This window comes from Sciurus vulgaris (genome assembly GCF_902686455.1).
Source record: "Sciurus vulgaris genome assembly, chromosome: 3".
Taxonomy (NCBI): domain Eukaryota; kingdom Metazoa; phylum Chordata; class Mammalia; order Rodentia; family Sciuridae; genus Sciurus; species Sciurus vulgaris.
In genome coordinates this window covers 106,795,924-106,815,892 of record NC_136463.1, presented here as the reverse complement: position 1 = coordinate 106,815,892, position 19,969 = coordinate 106,795,924, and the positions used below count along the sequence as shown (strand labels likewise).

General features: G+C 38.1%; 1 protein-coding gene across 29 annotated transcripts in view; it reads left to right on the top strand.

Annotated features, from left to right (window-relative positions):
- NEB (nebulin) overlaps positions 1-19,969 on the top strand; it is a 200,464-nt gene that overhangs the window by 39,825 nt on the left and 140,670 nt on the right. For all 29 annotated transcript variants that reach the window (XM_079134469.1, XM_079134460.1, XM_079134459.1 and 26 more), the window contains 17 exons: positions 653-751; positions 1,580-1,684; positions 1,769-1,876; positions 3,855-4,166; positions 4,251-4,457; positions 6,698-6,802; positions 7,475-7,582; positions 9,114-9,425; positions 10,364-10,570; positions 12,228-12,332; positions 13,623-13,730; positions 14,835-15,146; positions 15,558-15,764; positions 16,196-16,300; positions 16,451-16,558; positions 17,978-18,289; positions 19,423-19,629. In XM_079134469.1, the coding sequence (XP_078990595.1) occupies positions 653-751; positions 1,580-1,684; positions 1,769-1,876; positions 3,855-4,166; positions 4,251-4,457; positions 6,698-6,802; positions 7,475-7,582; positions 9,114-9,425; positions 10,364-10,570; positions 12,228-12,332; positions 13,623-13,730; positions 14,835-15,146; positions 15,558-15,764; positions 16,196-16,300; positions 16,451-16,558; positions 17,978-18,289; positions 19,423-19,629 (3,027 nt within the window). The remainder of the gene's footprint in view (positions 1-652; positions 752-1,579; positions 1,685-1,768; positions 1,877-3,854; positions 4,167-4,250; positions 4,458-6,697; positions 6,803-7,474; positions 7,583-9,113; positions 9,426-10,363; positions 10,571-12,227; positions 12,333-13,622; positions 13,731-14,834; positions 15,147-15,557; positions 15,765-16,195; positions 16,301-16,450; positions 16,559-17,977; positions 18,290-19,422; positions 19,630-19,969) is intronic.

Sequence of the window (19,969 nt, the reverse complement as noted above, 5' to 3'; positions counted from 1 at the left end):
GAAAAAGCTTTTCTGGGTTGGTAGTTTTTCAGAAATCCGAAGTTGAAAAAATGTGGCATGAACATCATGAGGACTGGGAAAATAGAGAAGAATATATGAATAAGGGTGGCTGGAAGTCGCCAGTTCCCAATTGGGCGACCTTCCCAAAGTCCCCCTTCTCCTCTTCAGCCTTTTAGTGATAACCTATATGCAAACCACAGAAAAGTTTGCAAAGTTTATGTCTGCTCTGTCTCATTAGTAACCCCAAATGAGTGACATTCCTAAGAACTTGATAGTGTCTGGCAAAGAAACCCAAATCTCCTTGCTTACTTTTCTGTTAATCCTTTAGAAAATTCTGTAATGTTTCTGAACCCTGCATAGCTCAGAGTACCTTTTTTTGTCAAAAGCAAGAAATTGAGGGAGTAGTTTAAGTCTAGCTCCTGAGAATCATATTGGTATGTTCTCTCAAACCACCCATAATGAAAATGATTTTTTAAAAATATTGACTTTTGTATTGTATTCATTTTTTGTCCAAACCAATCAAGACGTAAACATTTTTACATTTGTACTCCCTGTCTCTCCCTATTTCTCTTTGAAAATAAATTTCAAAGATTTTGATATGTTAATCTTCTGTGAAAGTAACACAATTTTATCTTTTTGATTTACCAAACAGAAAAAATATCGCCAACATCCAGATACACTCAAGTTTACCTCAATTGAAGATGCTCCGATTATAGTACAGTCTAAAATAAACCAGGCCCAGAGGAGTGATGTAAGTGTTTATTTACCAATATTTTAATAACTGTTAACTAATACAAATGTGTTTGTATTTCAAATATAGTGAAATACAAAGTGCCTCACTTACATGAGAAACTGCATAATTTTCCAGCTGTTCATTAATAAATCATACCTCATTCAGATCTTCAGGGTATTATGTATATGGTACTATTCATGACTGTTCTTTCAGCACTTGGCATTACTCTAAGGAAAAGGTATGAGGGACTTCTCTTAATAAACAGAAAAAATGAATTAGGCACTACATCAAATGGAAGAGGTATGGACTGGGGAGATAGCTCAGTTGGTAGAGTGCTTGCTCTCGCAAGCACAAGGCCCTGGGTTCGATCCCCAGCACTGCAAAAAAAAAAAAAAAAAAAAAAAAAGGAAGAGGTATGTTTTAGGTCAGATTTAGAACAAAAGTCAAAACCACCTCTAAGTCCCTTTAGTCACCCATATAAGTGTTGTTGTATTCTACCCTGTTAGCCTTTCCTGTGTGCAGAAAAGCGTCTGCAGTTAACATTTTCATCAGGTCACCTTCCTGGCTAAGTTCCACCAGATGCCCCTCTACCTAGGTCCTGAGATTCCTAATCCGTACTAAGGGATCTTTGCCAAGACTGAACCAGCACTGAGATGGGTGGGACCCTTTGCAATTGTACTTGTGACCTTGAATGCCTAGGGATATGGGCAGTTGAATATGGATAGTACAGAGAGTCTTTCCTAATACCACCCCTGTGTAAAATGATCCCTCTGAAATTATCTTCCCATGGTCTCAAATGCTTCTCTCTCCTTTATTGAATTTATTTCTGTACTTTTTTCCTTCTAGATTGCTTACAAAGCCAAAGGAGAGGAAGTTCTGCACAAATACAACCTGCCAGCTGACCTGCCGCAGTTCATTCAGGCTAAAGTGAACGCCTATAATATCAGCGAGGTGTGTGTATAGACAGGCTGACGTGTGTCCAGCCTCTGATAATGTGAACTTGGGGTGAAACTCAAATGGCATTTTTTTTTCCAGAACATGTATAAAGCTGACTTGAAAGACTTGAGCAAGAAGGGGTATGACCTGAGAACGGATGCCATTCCCATCAAAGCTGCCAAAGCAGCCAGGCAGGCAGCAAGTGACGTAAGTCCATCTGTGGTCATGTGTGTAAATATAAACCTTTGGCGGCAGGGGGCTGTCGGGGGCCTGACAAGTGGCCTGGCTGGAAGCAAGTCCGGCTGAAAACTGCTCAGGAAAGAAAGTTCAGATATGAATTTTCTTGGAGGACAGGATTGGGGTAACCTTCTGATGAGTTCTCATCAGGGCTCTTCTTTTAAGATCCTTATCTACATTTCTGCACAAATTCGCATTGCCTCTCTTATGGAAATGAAGAAGCAATTTTTACCATTTATGTCATCGCAGTCTCCTGATGGTAAAAATTTTATCTTAAAACTTTAATTTCCATGATTGCCCTCTTTTCCTCAAATCCTTTTCCTTCATTATGTCTAGAGACTGGTGAATTAGCCTCAAGTTTCATACCCCCTAGGTGTCATTAGTTTCCATAAAAGGAAAGAATTTTAAGGAGCTGAGGGTGTAACTTAGTAGCAGAACATGTGCTTAGCATCCACAAGGACCTGGGTTCAATCCCTAGGACCGGCAAAATAATAATAATAATTATATTTCCCAGATATGAACTGAAGTCACTTTGCTCTTTGAGATTTAAATAAAATTGGCTCAAGGCCGCCATCTGTTGTCCTATAGGAAGAGGAATCCCCCACCCCAATGAATTCTACAAACACGGAGGTTTTTGCTTTTGCCATCACCTCTGGCTCCTGGATAGCACAGGATGGTTTTGCTTTAGTTCACCTGGGCTCACCTCTGGTAGAGTCTGCTCTGCATGATTCGGAAATGGAACAGCCCTTTGTTTTTGATTTCCTTGAAAATTCCAAGCACAACTAACTATATGCAACCAGACACAACTGGAGATTGACATTGCACCAATGTAGATACTTTACAATTAAACAATGTCCTTGTCACCACCCAGAATGTCCCACTAACTCTCTCTGTAGGTGTTTCCCTCCACCACCCTATGCCCTCCTGTACCACAGACATTTCCTCACCTCTGCCTCTGCTCCTCAGGGTCCTCTCTAACTCTCCCCAAGACACTCAGTTCAACTCTATTATTCAGAACCCGTTAATGTTCACCACTACCGGCTCACTCTAGATCTCCCTTTGAGTAACTGAGCATCAAAATTCTACTACTAAAATTCTTTGACTAATCAAATAGACAGCAACTTGGGGCTCTAACCCATTTGGTAGAGATAGTGAGATATTTATCTTTTCATTCTTCTCTCCTGGTGTCTAAATGGAAAGAAACAATATAGAGACTTGTCACTGATATGAAATATGGGAGCATCCCCATCCCAACCTCCTTGGGTGGGAAGAAGTAGCTATGGATACCCAAATGGGTTCTAAACATTTTTATAGTACCAGCCTACATTTCAAAGTACAGTTGGCCCTTCATCTCTTTGGACTCCACATTTACAGACTCAACCAACTTTGGATAAAAATTATTTTTAAAAAGATAGACATGGTGGCACACACCTGGAATCCTTGCTACTTTGGAGGCTGAGGCAGGAGGACTGCAAGTTCAAGGCCAATCTGGCAACTTAGTAAGACTCTATCTCAAAATAAAAAAAATAAAAGAGCTGGAGATGTATCTCAGTGGTAGATTGCCTCTGGGTTCAATCCCTGGTGTGTGGAGGGAAATTATATCTCTATTAAACATGTAAAGACTTTTTTCTTATCATTATTTCCCAAATAAATGCCATTTACATAGCATTTACATTGTATTAGTTATTTTAAATAATCTAGAGATGATTCAAAGTATAAATGAAGGTGTCCATAGATTATATGCAAGTACAAAAGGGACTTGATTTTGGCATCTGCAGTGGGATGGGGAGGATCCTGGAACTGATTCTCCTGAGGGTTGACTATGTACATTGAATAGCTAATTGTTTATCAAAGAACAGTAATTTCTGGAAAGCTTAATTACTTTGAATCATGGCCTCGTTGTCCAGTAAAATCTTTTCACAAATATGCCCTCCTTTGTGTCCAATAGGTTCAGTACAAAAAAGATTATGAAAAAGCTAAAGGGAAAATGGTTGGCTTCCAAAGTCTCCAAGATGATCCTAAACTGGTTCATTATATGAATGTGGCCAAGATACAGTCAGACCGGGAATATAAAAAAGACTACGAAAAGACAAAGACTAAATACAACACGCCTCCCGATATGTTCAATGTTGTGGCCGCCAAGAAAGCTCAGGATGTCATCAGCGATGTCAACTATAAGCATTCTCTCCATCATTACACCTACCTGCCCGACGCCATGGACCTGGAGTTGTCCAAAAACATGATGCAGATACAGAGTGACGTAAGTGACAGGTGCTCCCACAGGAAATCCCCCCTCGGTTCCGGCCTGTGGGGGTCCTCACTGCCCTCTTCTCTTGTGCTGTAGAACACCTACAAGGAGGACTACAACACCTGGATGAAAGGCATAGGCTGGATACCTATTGGCAGTCTGGACTTAGAAAAAGTGAAGAAGGCTGGAGATGCCCTGAATGAAAAGAAGTACAGGCAACATCCCGACACCCTCAAGTTTACCAGCATCGTGGACTCCCCAGTTATGGTCCAGGCAAAGCAGAACACACAGCAAGTCAGCGATGTGAGTACAGACAGAGGGCAGATGGTGTGGAGGGAAGGTTTGCAAAAAGATAACTATCAACCTGGTGCTTTTATTCCTCTGCACCAATATCTTTTCATTTTAAATTTATTGTGTATTTAATTTAAAAATAAAATTATGGTTATTTTTAGGTCAGACATTAAATTTTTTTTTCTTTCTTAAAAACATTTTTTTTTTTTTACCTTCCTTTAAACTTCTTACTTTTCAACCACCTTGAAAAGACCTTGTTATTGGATACCTTGGATATGGTGCAAAAAATTCTAATACTGTGCATATGCACACACACATAGAATAAAGCTTAAATCAAAGACACTTTAATGTGACAAAAATTCATTGAGTTTAATTCTATATTAAGTTGTTCATATTTATTTTTCATATATAAAACATGAATATGGGGAAATAATACAAATGAATATATGTTTTGCTTCTCAGAATTTAGCATATTAAAAGGGTCACATGTCTTGGTGGAGATTAGTGTTGTTTGCCTGTCTGTGAGTAATATATATGACCTAGCAAAGGTTAAAATCTCTAAGGAAAATTTTGGCATATAGAAGGGTTAAAAGAATATCAAAAGCATTCACTCGTTAATTCATTTAATGAGTATTTTTGAACACCTACTATATGCCAGAAATTATGTTATGTTCTAGTGGTATTAAGATAAAATAGACGAGGATTAGTGAGATACAGGAATGAACCAGGGTTGGGGATGTAGCATAGCAGTAGAGTGCATGCCTCACCTGCATGAGGCCCTGATTCCATCCCCAGTACTGCCAAAAAAATAAAAGGAATTAGCAAGAATATAAGACAAGAACATAAGAAAAAAGCATGGAGAGAAGCAGTGTTGCCATTTGGAGATGAAAACTGTGGGAGCAGCAGATGTGAAGTACAAACAAGGGAAGTGGGGCGTGACTGCCTACCAGAGATTTCCTGGCACGTGTGGAATGGGCACACTCCTGACAAAAGAAGCACTGCAAAGACAGGAAGGAAGGAGGGCATCCAGGACAGGAAGGAGCTCAGGACTCAGCCTGATGGCCAGTCTCCTGTATGCTCACGTGTAGGGTCTGAAAACTATGGGGTAAGTGGAAGATGTTAAAGATTTTTAATCCATGGAGTTCCATCATCAGGTCATGAATAAAATATAAAACTCCAGCAAGAGGAAAAAAAAAAAAAAAAACTGTGTGGAGATCCGAGGCAGGAATTTGAATTGGAAGTCTGTTCCAGAAATCAAAGGGAAGACTTCATTGAAAAACTAAGGCAGTAGCCATGGCAGTGAAGGAAATGTTTAGAAGGTAGAATCATGGAATTTTGTGAATGTTTAAATATTGTTCCTAAAAGCAGTGAGAAATTGAAGATGATTCTTGGGTTCTTAAAATAAATGATTTGGTATTTGGGGATTAATTTGAATAACAACCATATATTATTTTACTTGTGGTACATACACACAGTCTGTGTAAGATATTTCACATAGTCAGCCCTGGTAAGTGGGGGTATAATGAAAAATGACAGCTGAGAGACAAAATCTACTTACCATTCTGGCTCTATTTTAGTTTTAGGAATTAAGCTATTCATTTATTTCCTCTTACCAAGAGGATTCAATAAGATCTCAATGTCATATACTTCTATGTTTTTCGTGAAAAGTGTCTGTAATTTTTACAATGACAAAATAGGGTAAATGTAAAATGGTAACCCTTTTGAGAGTGCCAGGTTTGTGTATAAGCACCTACACATTATGAGAAAAATATTGTATGCTTTTACTGATAGGGTGGGAAAGATTTTTAACAGAAATAAAAGACTTGGCTAACTGCTGTTTCCACTTTAGGAAAGAAAAAACCCTAAAAAATAGTAAAAACCAAAAAACTAACAAAACTTTTAGAGCTATTAACTCCATACTGGCAAAAAATAAAGTTATCTGGCTTTGGTGAATTCTGTTATGTGAGGTTTACATGTTTGAATTGACTTTCCTATCATCTCTGGCAGACAAAGATTTCTGTTTTCTTAAAGGTTTTTTTTTTTTTTTTTCTTCTCTTTTAATGTAAAGAATTATTGAGTCTTCCTGAAGATAATAAGATACTTATTTTTTTTTAAATAAAAAAATGCCTTTGATGATTTTTAACAATAAAAATAGGATTGTGTTAGGATTAACTCTTTTAAGGGTGCACTTGATGGGTCTTCCTTTTTGCATGATGTGTAAAGCTTTTTATTTTCGTGTCTGTGCGTTGCAGATCTTATACAAAGCTAAAGGAGAAGACGTGAAACATAAGTATACTATGAGCCCTGATCTTCCACAGTTCATCCAGGCTAAGTGCAATGCTTACAATATTAGTGATGTAAGTAGCATCTTCGGAGTGTGAAACCCAGAGCTGAAAATAAAACAATAGAATTTTAGAATAAGAGAATGACTTGACAATTATCTAGCTCAGTTTCCCACATGGTCCCCAGTGGAGAAACCCCCTGGTGATGTTCTTTGCCTCTTGAGTTGGTCCTTCGTGAGGTAGGAAAACTCTACCAGACACAGCTTTCTTCTTTATGTAGAGTGTCCTGCCATCTATTTCCCTAAAATTTCGACTTAGTTTTCCTAGTTTTGTTTATGGGGGAAGTTATTATTCTCCATGAAATTGAAAATAAATGCAATCACTATTTTTTTCACAATAACCCTATAATTTCTAAAGCTGATCACTAGGTCTTCTCTTGACCTTCCTTTCATAAGACTGAATTGCTTCATTTCCTAGTGATGATCCTTACCTACCAGGGTTTCCAGACCCTACATTACTGTAACCTGACTCTCCATCCTTTCAGTATTTCTCTTTGGTTTGTGCCAAAACCAGATTTGGGCAAATAAAGTGTTCAGAATCCAGGAATTTCATGCTAGACACAAAGTGTGACATTTTGCTCCTGTGTGCAGGAGGGGATTCCTTTAGCTTACTTCTGGAAAAGAACAAAACAACCCCCATTGTTTAATGCACAGTATGCTGACATCCTTTTTTCCTTTTCTATCCCAGGTCTGTTACAAACGGGACTGGCATGATTTAATAGCCAAGGGCAACAATGTTCTGGGTGATGCTATCCCCATCACTGCAGCCAAGTCATCAAGAAACATTGCCAGTGATGTGAGTAAAAATTTTAGGTGAAATTTGAGGGATTGCCTTTTTAAAAAGTAATCGAATGTGTGCTTGTTTAAATAGAAACCACATCGAAAACAATATGTTGAATTAATGACATTCGCATTCTCCACAAAAGGTTGTTTCGAAAACCTGTCACTTTTTCAACATTTTTGTGATTCTTTTCGGTTGACCCCACTTGGTAGAGCTGTCATGGATCTGACAGCGGCATTTTCCCTTGATTCATAGCCCAAATTACCTTTGCTGACACATTTCCCTGACAACCCACATTTATTTTCATTGGGAACACCCTGAGTGACACTAACACGTTAAATTCAAATGACTGCCTGCATTATAATTGCATTAAAAAGATTGAAAAGACATTATATAAATGTACATATTTTATAAACCAAATTTTTTTTCAAAAGCCCACTTTTTTAGGATGTAATTTTGAGTCAGATAAATTGATGCCCCATTTCATCTGTATTTTTTTTTAAAGTAGACACTTATTCCTGTCTTTGAAAAATAGAATTTTTAAAAAGTATGCATGTACTGCAGAGTTGACTGTCACACACTATTCCAGGGACTGCCCTTTTGGTTTGAGAAAGAAACCAATCATGTGTACAGCCCACATAAGAGATGGAGGCTTAAGGATTCAACAGCTTTCCCTATAAGAACAGTACTGAAAACATCTTCAACACTTTGTACATTGCTGTGAAATACGTTCCTAGTTTAAGTAAAAAGCAAAATTTTAACATATATCTTTATTTTTTTGGCAATGGCCAGTGCTCTCACTACGTGCCTAGTAATCATTTGATAATCCTTGCACCTGCTAAACCCTTGTTTAGGAATGCGTGCGTACACCACAGGAGCTCAGTGTCTGCAGGGTTTAAGTGGATTTGAATTCCCTCACACAAAAATTGAGGTTTTTTGACCAATTACAGGATAGCTCAATCTACCTCCCATTGCTGACCCCAGCAGTGAGAAACCTTGAACAGATTAGCTTTTTGAAATAGGTTTTTACTGATAAGAAAAACCCACAGCAGTTTTCACCCTTACGGTAGCTCCTTAATTCATCTGCACCTGTTTCAGCTGTGAGTTTGGAAAGGGACTGTGATCAGTGGGTGGGTGAAGGCCCAGTTACCTGCATAGCTAGTACTCACGTATTGGATTGGGAGGATTCATATCCCTGTGAAATCAAGATATGTTGGTTTTATATTTGGAAGGTGACATGTTCATATTTGGTGTGGAAACCGAGTTGATTTTAAATATGGTTCTACATGCAGATCACTTATAGAAGTCAAAGCAGTGGGAAAAAGCTGGTCTTGAATTTATCATAACACTCTCTTGAAATTCCCAAAGAGATCTGAAATTTCTGAGGAAGGCGGGGTGTGGTTTGCATTTTTTGATTGCTATTCCAAAAAGTCAAGATGTTCTGAATGCCTCTGTGTGTGAATGTAATTGCCATACCTTGCGTTAGCAGTACTTAGGACTGATATTTGTTATCAAACAATTTGCTAACCAAATTCTGCCTCTGCAGTACAAATACAAAGAAGCTTATGAGAAGTCAAAGGGAAAGCATGTGGGCTTCAGAAGCCTCCAGGATGATCCCAAACTGGTCCACTATATGAATGTGGCAAAGTTGCAGTCTGATCGTGAATATAAGAAGAACTACGAGAATACCAAAACCAGCTACCACACACCTGGGGACATGGTTAGCATTACAGCTGCAAAGATGGCCCAGGATGTGGCAACCAATGTCAACTATAAACAGCCATTGCATCATTACACATACCTACCTGATGCCATGAGTCTCGAGCACACTAGGAATGCAAATCAAATTCAGAGTGATGTAAGTATGTATACCATAACAGGCCCAGGAATCTTGGTACTTAACGGATGATCATTTCTCTCTATTTTATTAGTCTTCAGATGCAATAAGATATTTGAAAAATGCACTTTAATATAAGCAACATTTGTTGAAAACAGAATGATAGATAAGTTATATTTTTGCTGGCTTTCTGTGCTTATAATCATTGACACTGTCTTTGTTAATTTACGGATAAAAGATAAAGCTACCTTCCATTAACTACCACCTTGATTCTCAGTCAAAGGTGCTCCTGTGGGTCTGCTTCAAAGGTGATAGTTGTATAATGCAAAATAGGAGAATTCTCAGTGTTTCTGAATTCAGGAAAGTTTCTTTCTTTTTTTAACACAAGGTCACACTGTCAACCATGTAAATCCATGTAATGAGTCATCTAAAATGAACTGGAAAGGCTTTGTGCTTGCAGCATGATTCATAGAGAGCCTCCCAGGAAGGTGTTTAACATTCCGGGCATTTCTTTCTGCAGAAGCCAGATTTCTGTAAGAATGTCCTCTATAAAGGAAAGAAATGGTATTCATTTATTGGTGTTACATGAAAATCTCTCTACCCAGCTAGATCAGGAATAGCTCAGGTGGACAGTGTGGATGAAACTAAAAAGTTTTGGAGACTTCAGTGAAATCTAAAGGAAAGTCCAATTTATTGTCAAAAGAGACAAAATTTTTTAGCAGTACCCATGGAAATATATGACCTAGATTCCCTTCAGGTTCATTATAATGCACTCTAACAAAAGAACTGCCTTTTCTTGTTACCAAATTCCAGGTAACAAGCCTTGTGACAGACATGGTCAGACACTAGCATACTGAAAAGAGTTGCTGTCTATTTCTCTTCCATAGAAATGCGGTTTTCAGAAACATCCCTTGAATATTCTTTACGATGTCTCCTCACATGAGCTTCCTCTTTTACAGAATGTATATAAAGATGAGTACAACAACTTCTTCAAGGGCATTGGCTGGATCCCTATTGGCTCTCTAGAGGTTGAGAAGGTCAAGAAAGCAGGCGATGCACTAAATGAGAGGAAGTATCGACAGCACCCAGATAGCATCAAGTTCACGAGCGTGCCTGATTCCATGGGCATGGTTTTGGCTCAGCAGAACACAAAGCAGCTAAGTGATGTAAGAGGCTTCCCTTCAAAGGGGTTTGTTTATGAATAACCCCCTGTGACAATCACTTCACCATCCTTAATTGAATACATGAGGATGCATCTATGTTAACTAATAAACTACTTTCAGAGGTATAAGAGATAGGAGAAAACCTGTATGTTCCAAATTTATTTTCCAAATGCACACAGTCCGAGGTACTCATAAACAGACCGTCACCCAATACTTGTGAAATGATATTATTACTACTATCATCTGCTACTCTGTTTGATTTGCAACAGTTCTACCCAGGTACACAGGAAAGAAGCATAATGTCCTAATCCCTTGCACAACAGCTCCACACTCTGAGAGGTAATCTTAGGATAAGGCCTCTAAGGAGGAGATAGGCAGTTTATTTGCAGGCATCCTGGGTCTTACTTCAGAGCCCAGGACCCTTGTTCTTTCAGCCAGAGGTTAATTTTAATGCTTTGCACTTGAATCATCTAGTAATTTCAGAATTCTGTTCAAATGCCTTCATCAGAAGGAGAGAGATAAGTAAAAAGCAAAGAAAGATGATTTTGTTCTTAGCCGTAGGTTTTGGAAACTGAGGAATACTTTAGTGGACTTTACTTCTTAGGGAGTCCCTACCCTCATATTACTGCAGATGCTTAAGGATCAAGTTCCATTTCAGTGGTCATGAATTAGTGGAGTTTCTTTTGATTTCTTTTGTACCGAGCATGGTGTCACTTCTCATTGAGTTTTTCTAGTTAGTTGGAAAAACTGTACTCTCACTATATTAAGTCTTCCCTGTCCTGAAAAATGCCATCAATGTCTGCTGGTTACTCAAGACAGAAACTTCATGGTCACCTGTAAGACCTCCTCGGGTGAAGCTCCATATCTAGGATACCTGCTAAGTCAGGGTCCTGAATACCTCACTGGATGCTTGTGTTTCAGCTGCCACCACCTAGTTCTGGCTTCCTTATCTCTCATGTGGGTGACTGCAGTCCCTGTAGTCTAAACTCCCTGCCTGGTGTCTCAAACAACAGCCAGAGGTTGTAAGACATAAGACCAGAGGTCTTATATGTAAAACCTCTTAGGAACGCCCCTTGAAACTTAAAACCTAAACTCATTAACTTGACTGAAAAGACTCTCCACTTCACAGCCTGCTCCCACCTGACTAGCCCTCTTGGCTGCCCTGGGTACATTCCAGCCCCAGGTCTCATGCTGCTCTCAGATCTTGAAGGTGGCTAAGCCATTTCCAGCCCGAGGACCCCGAATGCTCTTCTGCCCTTTCTCCAAGTCTGAGAATAAATGTCCCCACTGCAGAGAGCCTTTATGGCTATCCTCATTCCTCTGCTGCAGTTATTCTATTTACAACACATCATAAATGTTATCTATAGTTTATAGTTCACATGTTTATTGTCTATATCCTCTACTATAGACAGTAAGCTTCAAGAGGTCAGGTCTGCCTTTCTTGGCACTTTAAACTCAGAGCCTATCACCCTGCCTAGCTACAGTCCAGTGGAATGAGGACACTAATATGTCTACCCAAGCCCCCTCCCTGCCTTGGTATAGACATTACTGTGTATGTGGAAAACATAAATGAAAGCCTTTCTTTGCAAAGGAGTGGGTGCTTGATGAATTCACGTCATGTCAGCTGATGACATTTGCACACTTCTTCCTTTGTTTGCAGTTGAACTATAAGGTGGAGGGGGAGAAACTGAAGCACAAGTACACTATTGACCCTGAATTGCCTCAGTTTATTCAAGCCAAGGTCAATGCCCTCAACATGAGTGATGTGAGTATTTGGACTGGCGCCAGTTTAATATCGCTTACATGGGCTTCTCCTTCCTGTTCTGGGTAATTTTTGCACCAAGTAGTTCAAGAGGAGCAAACTGGGTCCCCAAGTGGAAACCTTATCAATCAACATGAGACTAAAGCCACCATAAAACTATAGACTGTGACTCATTGGTGGGTGGTAAAATCAGTCTAGGAACCAGTGACCCATTTTGGGGGGGAAAAAAAAAAGGAACAAAATGAGACAAGATTGTAAAATATAGAAGTTCATAGTCAATAGTAATGGTAAATATTTCTTAGTATAAGTTTTGTTTTCAATTATTTGTTGAAACTTCCAAGAGTTCAATTTTTTCTTCAGAATTTTTTTTTTTTTAATATAACTAGCCTGACTCTTGGGTAGTCTAGACACATAATTGGTGATGATGTTTAAATTCACTATATGAATTGTTTTCTTTTTCATGTATTTTTTATGGTACTAGGAATTGAACCCATGGCCTAATGCATGCCAGGCAAGCACTAGACCACTGCACTACATCCTCAGCCCTTTTTAAAATTTTATATTGAGACAAGGTTTCACTAAATTATAATTCTCCTATCTCAATCTCTCAAGTAGCTGGGATTATAGGTGTGCACCACTGTGCCTGGCTTTCCTTTTTAGAAAAAGAATGTTGGAAAATTCTGATGTAAAAATACAATCAAACCCAGATAAAACTGTTTATTTCTTTAGAAGTTGGCTTAGTCATTATTCCTACCATTTTTAGGTTCTGGTTTGTTTGGTTTGTCTCCAAATATAAATTTCTAGTTTTGGTTCATTTGAAAAATTTTTCCTAATTTTACAAGTAATTTTTAAGCATGAAGACCAGTAAAAGCTGGCTAGTATTATGTCTGAATTTTTAAATTTTAACGTCCATGCTTTTCTATAAGTTTAAAGTGCTTTATTATGAAAACTTTACCTAAAGTATTACACACTTATTATTATTATGGAAAATACAAGGAATCATGAAAAACTAAATGAAATTTTTTGGTTATGCTACATTAAAGGAATTATTGTTTTGTTCCTTTGTTACCCAAACATGTATACTTTTTAGTCAGTTGAGAGTATAGCATGTACAGTTTACTTACATTTTAAAAAAGAATATAATATGTATGTAAAACATGAATGAATAGCCTAATTGAATTCTCTTCATAGAAAGAGATGTTATGACATGTTTTATAAGAAATATTTTTGGCATCCTCTTTCATTCCTCTTTTTATAATATCAAATAATAAATAATCTTTCCTATTTTTGAAGGCTCATTATAAAGCAGACTGGAAGAAAACCCTTGCTAAGGGCTATGATTTGAGACCAGATGCTATTCCCATTGTTGCTGCAAAGAGTTCACGGAATATTGCGAGTGATGTAAGTCTAATTTGAAAATAGTTCTCTCTCTCTCTGTATATTTTAAAAATCTGTACACTGCAGATGAAACTATGAACTATGTAAGGAAGCAAAGAAATTATAATATAAAAATATTTCCTAATAACCTAAGTGTCAATGATATGTCTTTTACATTGCTTCCCATAAGATATCTTAAAAAATCCAACATAACTGTTACAGAGAAAAAAAATTTTTTTCACAATGTGAAAAAGTTGAAGCTTCCATTAGTATATTATGAACATAAGAACCCCTTTTAATTTGAGTCTTTCCCAGAAAAAATTCCTCACCTACCAAAGTATCACTAAATTGAAAAAAATTCCAAGAATTTTAAAAGAATATGCTGTTTTAATTTCTTAATATCCACAAAGAAAAAAAACAAAGTGAAATAAAAATCAGGAAGAATTATAAATTAAACAATAATATATTAATTAATAACTCTTTTACAAATGATTATATTTTCTCAATGAATTCATTAAATGCCTCAATAGAATAAAAATTCAAATTGAATAATTTCTATTAGAGCTTTGCAGAAATTTACTCATGATTATGCAACTACTTTAAGGTAATGGAAATGAATAGAAACAAGATAAAAAAATACACATCAAGCATTTAATAAACTTTTGAGGAAACTTTAAGCATATTTAGAGAATCTATCTGTGAACAATCTGAATACAAACAACAAAGTATTCTATTCTTAATTATCCCTGAACAGGTGCCAAAACCATCCACTAGAAATATTTTACTAGTTCTTTAAAAATACTTTAAAAAGTTCTTCTGTTCTTCTGGGAGAGGGGTATGAAAAATGGTGGAATGAGACAGACATTACCCTATGTACATATATGATTACATGAATGGTATGAATCTACATTGTGCACAACCATAGAAATGAAATGATGTGCCCCATTTGTGTACAATGAATCAAAATACAGTCTGTAAATTAAAAAATTTTAAAAATTAAATAACACCTTAAAGAAAAACTAAGATGTTACCTAGATTCAAATTGAATTTGGCTTTGGTTTGTTACATAGATTCTGTTTCTATCAGACATCTACTCTATCAAACGTCTTTCTGTTCTCTTTCAAACAGTGCAAGTATAAGGAGGCCTATGAGAAAGCTAAAGGCAAGCAAATTGGATTTCTCAGTCTTCAAGATGATCCTAAACTGGTTCACTACATGAATGTGGCCAAAATACAGTCAGATCGTGAGTACAAGAAGGGTTATGAAGCCAGCAAGACCAGGTACCACACACCTTTGGATATGTTCAGTGTCACAGCTGCAAAGAAATCCCAGGAGGTGGCTACCAACGCCAACTACAGGCAACCCTTCCACAACTACACTCTCCTGCCTGATGCCTTGAACGTGGAGCACTCCAGGAATGCCATGCAGATCCAGAGTGACGTAAGTACCAGCTGACTGCAGAGCCAACGCCCATTTCTAGAGATGGGAGGGAAGAAGGAAAGTCACACACTCCATGCTGCTATGCTTGGCTGAGCTCACTGTTCCCCAGGGACCTCCTGCAGAACTTGAAGTTCTATTTGAACTAAATGTAGCTTTGTTGTTTTAACAACATATCTAATATATAAAAATAATACTTTTTCTCACTTTAGACGTTTAGCCCAACATATGATGTGTTTTGTGGAAAAAAAAAAATTTTTTTTACCCCGAAAGACCATAGGGAGTTAAAATCAGGCATTCTCCCTCCCCTCCACTCCTCCCTCACCTTTTATCCTGATAATGAATAAGTCACATAGACAAAGAATTGCAAGCCCTGACTCTTCTGAAATAAAAATTTTCTTTCTTGTTGAAAAGAATCTATACAAATCTGACTTCACTAATTGGATGAAAGGAATTGGCTGGGTCCCCATAGACTCCCTGGAGGTAGAGAAAGCAAAGAGAGCTGGAGATATTCTTAGTGAGAAGAAGTATCGGCAGCACCCTGAGAAGCTGAAGTTCACATATTCCATGGACACAATGGAACAGGCCCTGAACAAAAGCAACAAACTGACTATGGATAAGGTAAGACCCACCTGCTGGCCCAACCAGGGAGCCCTCAGGAGCTCCTGCCGCTGACTGTGCCCCTGTAAGCTGTTTCAGCATCTTTACCTTTCTGGTGGTCCAGATGGTGCTGACAGGGGACTCCATAGCTTTCATCATGACTAGAGAGCTTTCTTACTGACTTCAGGCCATCTCTTGACACCATGTATGGATGCAATAGAACTAAAGAGGTTCATAGAGTTCTGAAGTGGGGGCAGGATGGCATTTACTGCTCCAGTAGAAGGTTTGATGATTATATTTTTTATTGCATATCCATTTTCTTTAGTTGTCTTGCTATTTCATCCATATCAGATATCAGATTTAACCCCTTCTACCATGGAGATGTACTCTCTTGCTAGCATGATTACAAGCTTCTCCTGCTATAAAATCATGCACTGACCTTCTTGTTGTAGAGGCTCTACACTGAAAAATGGAACAAAGACAAGACCACCATTCATGTCATGCCTGATACTCCAGACATTTTGCTCTCAAGAGTAAACCAAATCACCATGAGTGATGTAAGTAGAGCAACGAAAAAATGGGGGAAAGGGTGGGAGGGAGCTAATTCTAATGGAATGTCTGTGACTCTTACCTGCCAGCCACTTTGGAATCAGGATCTCCATTGTAACCCAAGCAACATGCTGTTATTTTTCTGTTTCATTGTTTAGAAACTGTATAAAGCTGGCTGGGAAGAAGAAAAGAAGAAAGGATATGATCTGAGGCCTGATGCCATCTCAATTAGGGCTGCAAAAGCTTCTAGAGACATTGCCAGTGATGTAAGTGTTTCCTCTGGGCCTGCTGAGGGTCCAGTGAAAGAGAGAAATGAGCCACCCCTGTGGGTGTTCAGGAGCTGTGGGCAACTCTGTTTAGATTTTATGGGCACACCAACCCAAGTAACACATGTTCCCACCTGTGACCAAAGACCTAACAAGAACAATTAGAGGAGGAAAGTTTATTTTGGCTTATGGTTTCAGAGATCTTCTTCCATGGAGAGCCAATCCCACAGCTCTGGGCCAAGGTGAGGCAAAACATCATGGTGGAAGGTCCTAATGGAGGAAAGCAGCTCAGCTCAGGTCATGGCAACAGGAAGCAGAGTGCTCTATGTATCAGGGGCAAAATATAAATCCCCAGTGATTTACCTCCTCCAGCCACACCCTACCTGCCAATAGTTACCATCCAGTTAATCCAAATCAGTAGATTAATCCACTGATTAGGTTACAACTCTTATAATCTACTCATTTCACCTCTGAAAGTTCTTAAATTGTCTCATACATGAGCTTTTGGGGGACACCTCATATCTAAACCGTAACACTTCCCTTCCCCAACCAAGTGTAAGCACTCTGTAATTATTCATTCATTCTTTAAGTTACAAAGTGGCCGGGTCTTATTTTTAAAAAAAAATTTTTAAAGTTTTCAAATCATTTACAGACAACTCTAAGCAAATATAAAGATGCAGTCTACACATTTTACTCGGGAGACCCATGGCCAGGCTCTCTGGAACTTAAAAGATGCAGCACAAAGTTTCATGCCTGCAACCTTTCTGTGCTTGGACATCTGGCAGGAAGAGCTGCTTTCTTAATCACCCTAAGCCAACTTATTTTTGCATTTCTTTCATTAACTCTGAGGTTATTTTCTTTCCATGGACTCAAGTCTAAGATGAAATTCAAAGCACAAAATCTTTTAACTCCCTGACTAACTTTAGGGGAGCTCTAAAATTCTTTTTATTTTTTTATTTTTTTTATTTTTTACAGACTGCATTTTGATGCAGTCACACAAATAGGGTACATCTTTTCATTTCTATGGTTGTGCACAATGTAGATTCACACCATTCATATAATCATAATCATACATGTACATAAATTAATGATGTCTGTCTCATTTCACCATTTTTCATACCCCCTCCCTCTCATTTCCCTCTAAGTAATCTAAAGTTTCTCCATTCTTCTCTCACCTCCCCGCCCCAACCCCATTATATATCATCATCCACTTATCAGGGAAAACATTCAGCCTTTGGTTCTTTGGGGTTGGCTTGTTTCACTTAGCATGATTTCTCCAATTCCATCCATTTATCTGCAAATGCCATAATATTATTCTTCTTTATGGCTGACCTTTACCTACAGCTTGTGACTTGTGAATGATACTTTGGTCTCCTTCCTTCATCATTTTCATTGTCATGCTTTCTTTTTTGTCCACAGTACAAATACAAGCAAGCCTATGAACAAGCCAAAGGGAAGCACATTGGCTTCCGGAGCCTGGAAGACGACCCCAAGTTGGTGCACTTCATGCAGGTGGCCAAGATGCAGTCAGACCGAGAATACAAGAAGGGCTATGAGAAATCCAAGACATCCTTCCACACCCCAGTAGACATGCTCAGTGTGGTGGCCGCCAAGAAGTCTCAGGAAGTGGCCACAAATGCCAACTACAGGAATGTGATCCATACCTACAACATGCTTCCAGATGCCATGAGCTTTGAATTGGCCAAGAATATGATGCAGATTCAGAGTGATGTATGTGAAAGCCATGACATTCACAGAGCATTTACCCTAGATAATAATTACCAGTGACCATCAGTGATGACATTTTCAAATCCTGAAATTCATGTGCAAATTCTTGATGAAGTGTTTTATTTGTTACCTTAGATTAAATCTATTTATTTTTTTAAAAATGGAGATTAACTCTAGAAACATCCTATTTTCTACTATTGTTGCTGTGAACATTGTTGGATAGTGAATTCAGCAAGAGCAAATAAGATTTGGTTTCAGGAAGAAAGTATTAAAGGAAAAGAAGTCTACCAAAGGGAATCAAATGCATTAAAGGCTCCTGATAGGGGAATAAAAAGGAAAGCAAGAAATCAGATAATGTGATAAATCCAGCTTCTCACTCCCAGTTTGCTTTTGTTCCATTACTTCTATCTTTGCAGTTGCTTATCTTACTGATGATATATTGAGGAGGCGATGACAGAAGCTGCTTTTGGAATGAGTATAGGGAAGGCAGAGAGGGTTCAGAGTCAGGAATTTGGCTGAAGAGGTTATTTGGTGGTTGGAAGAAATGAATTTAAATTACCAACCCAAAGCAGACAGCATCAATCCAAGCCTACATTTCTCTTTGAGGATGCAAACCTGAGCTATTAATTGCCAGGGAGGTACATCAGTGCCTGAATGAGAACAATTATGGTACAGTTGTTAGGGGAAAAAGAACACAATTTGCATCAAGAACCAGTGAGGGTTCTGGCTTGTCTGAGGGAATTGGACCAGTTACAGATGATCTAAGACTTATGAAGAGAGAAATGGGGCCTCCAAAAGTCACCTACTAACCAAAGGAACTTGGAAGTCTTGGTAAGGGCGGTCACATAGTCACTTTGTCAGGGAGAAAATAGTCACTTGGCCTATTAATTCATCTGGTATTTCTGAGTACTCTTTCTTCATGAAAGTCAAGAGAAATCACAAAGATATTTCTGTTTACTTTTAATTTCTCATGCAAGGAGATACAAACAAAGATAAAAAGGGATAAAAATTGTCAAGGTTCAATACACTGTTGGTTAAAAACTGAAGTGGAAGTTATGGAATATTAAACACACACTCATTGTTCTTGGGAAGTTCTGATTTCTTATCATCATTGAATTTTTTTTCCTCTCGGGCAGAATCAGTATAAAGCTGACTATGCTGACTTCATGAAGGGCATTGGATGGCTCCCTCTGGGCTCCCTGGAAGCTGAGAAAAACAAGAGAGCCATGGAGATTATTAGTGAAAAGAAGTACCGCCAGCACCCAGACACTTTGAAGTATTCCACATTGATGGACTCGATGAACATGGTTTTGGCCCAGAATAATGCAAAAATTATGAATGAAGTAAGTAATAACACAGTGTTTCATATGCATCAAAGAGAAATCTAGGTATATCTTATATTTAATCTATAGTTTTTGCTAACACAGTTAATAAGGATCCTCCTTGAGGTTTACTTTATTTTGAAAAAGGGTCTTGAAGATAAAAAAAGAAAATAGAAATTATTCCAAATAATTTAGTGGCCCCCAAATGTTTTCACATTGACGTAAAAAACCAAATAGAAATTTTTTTTTTTTTTTTTTTTTTTAATACACATCTTGAAAATGAGTCCCTTTTGTCTAAGGTGAGGTTGAGTAGAATTTCATGGCACTGAACCAGCAGGGCACCTGGTAACAGCTGCGGTTT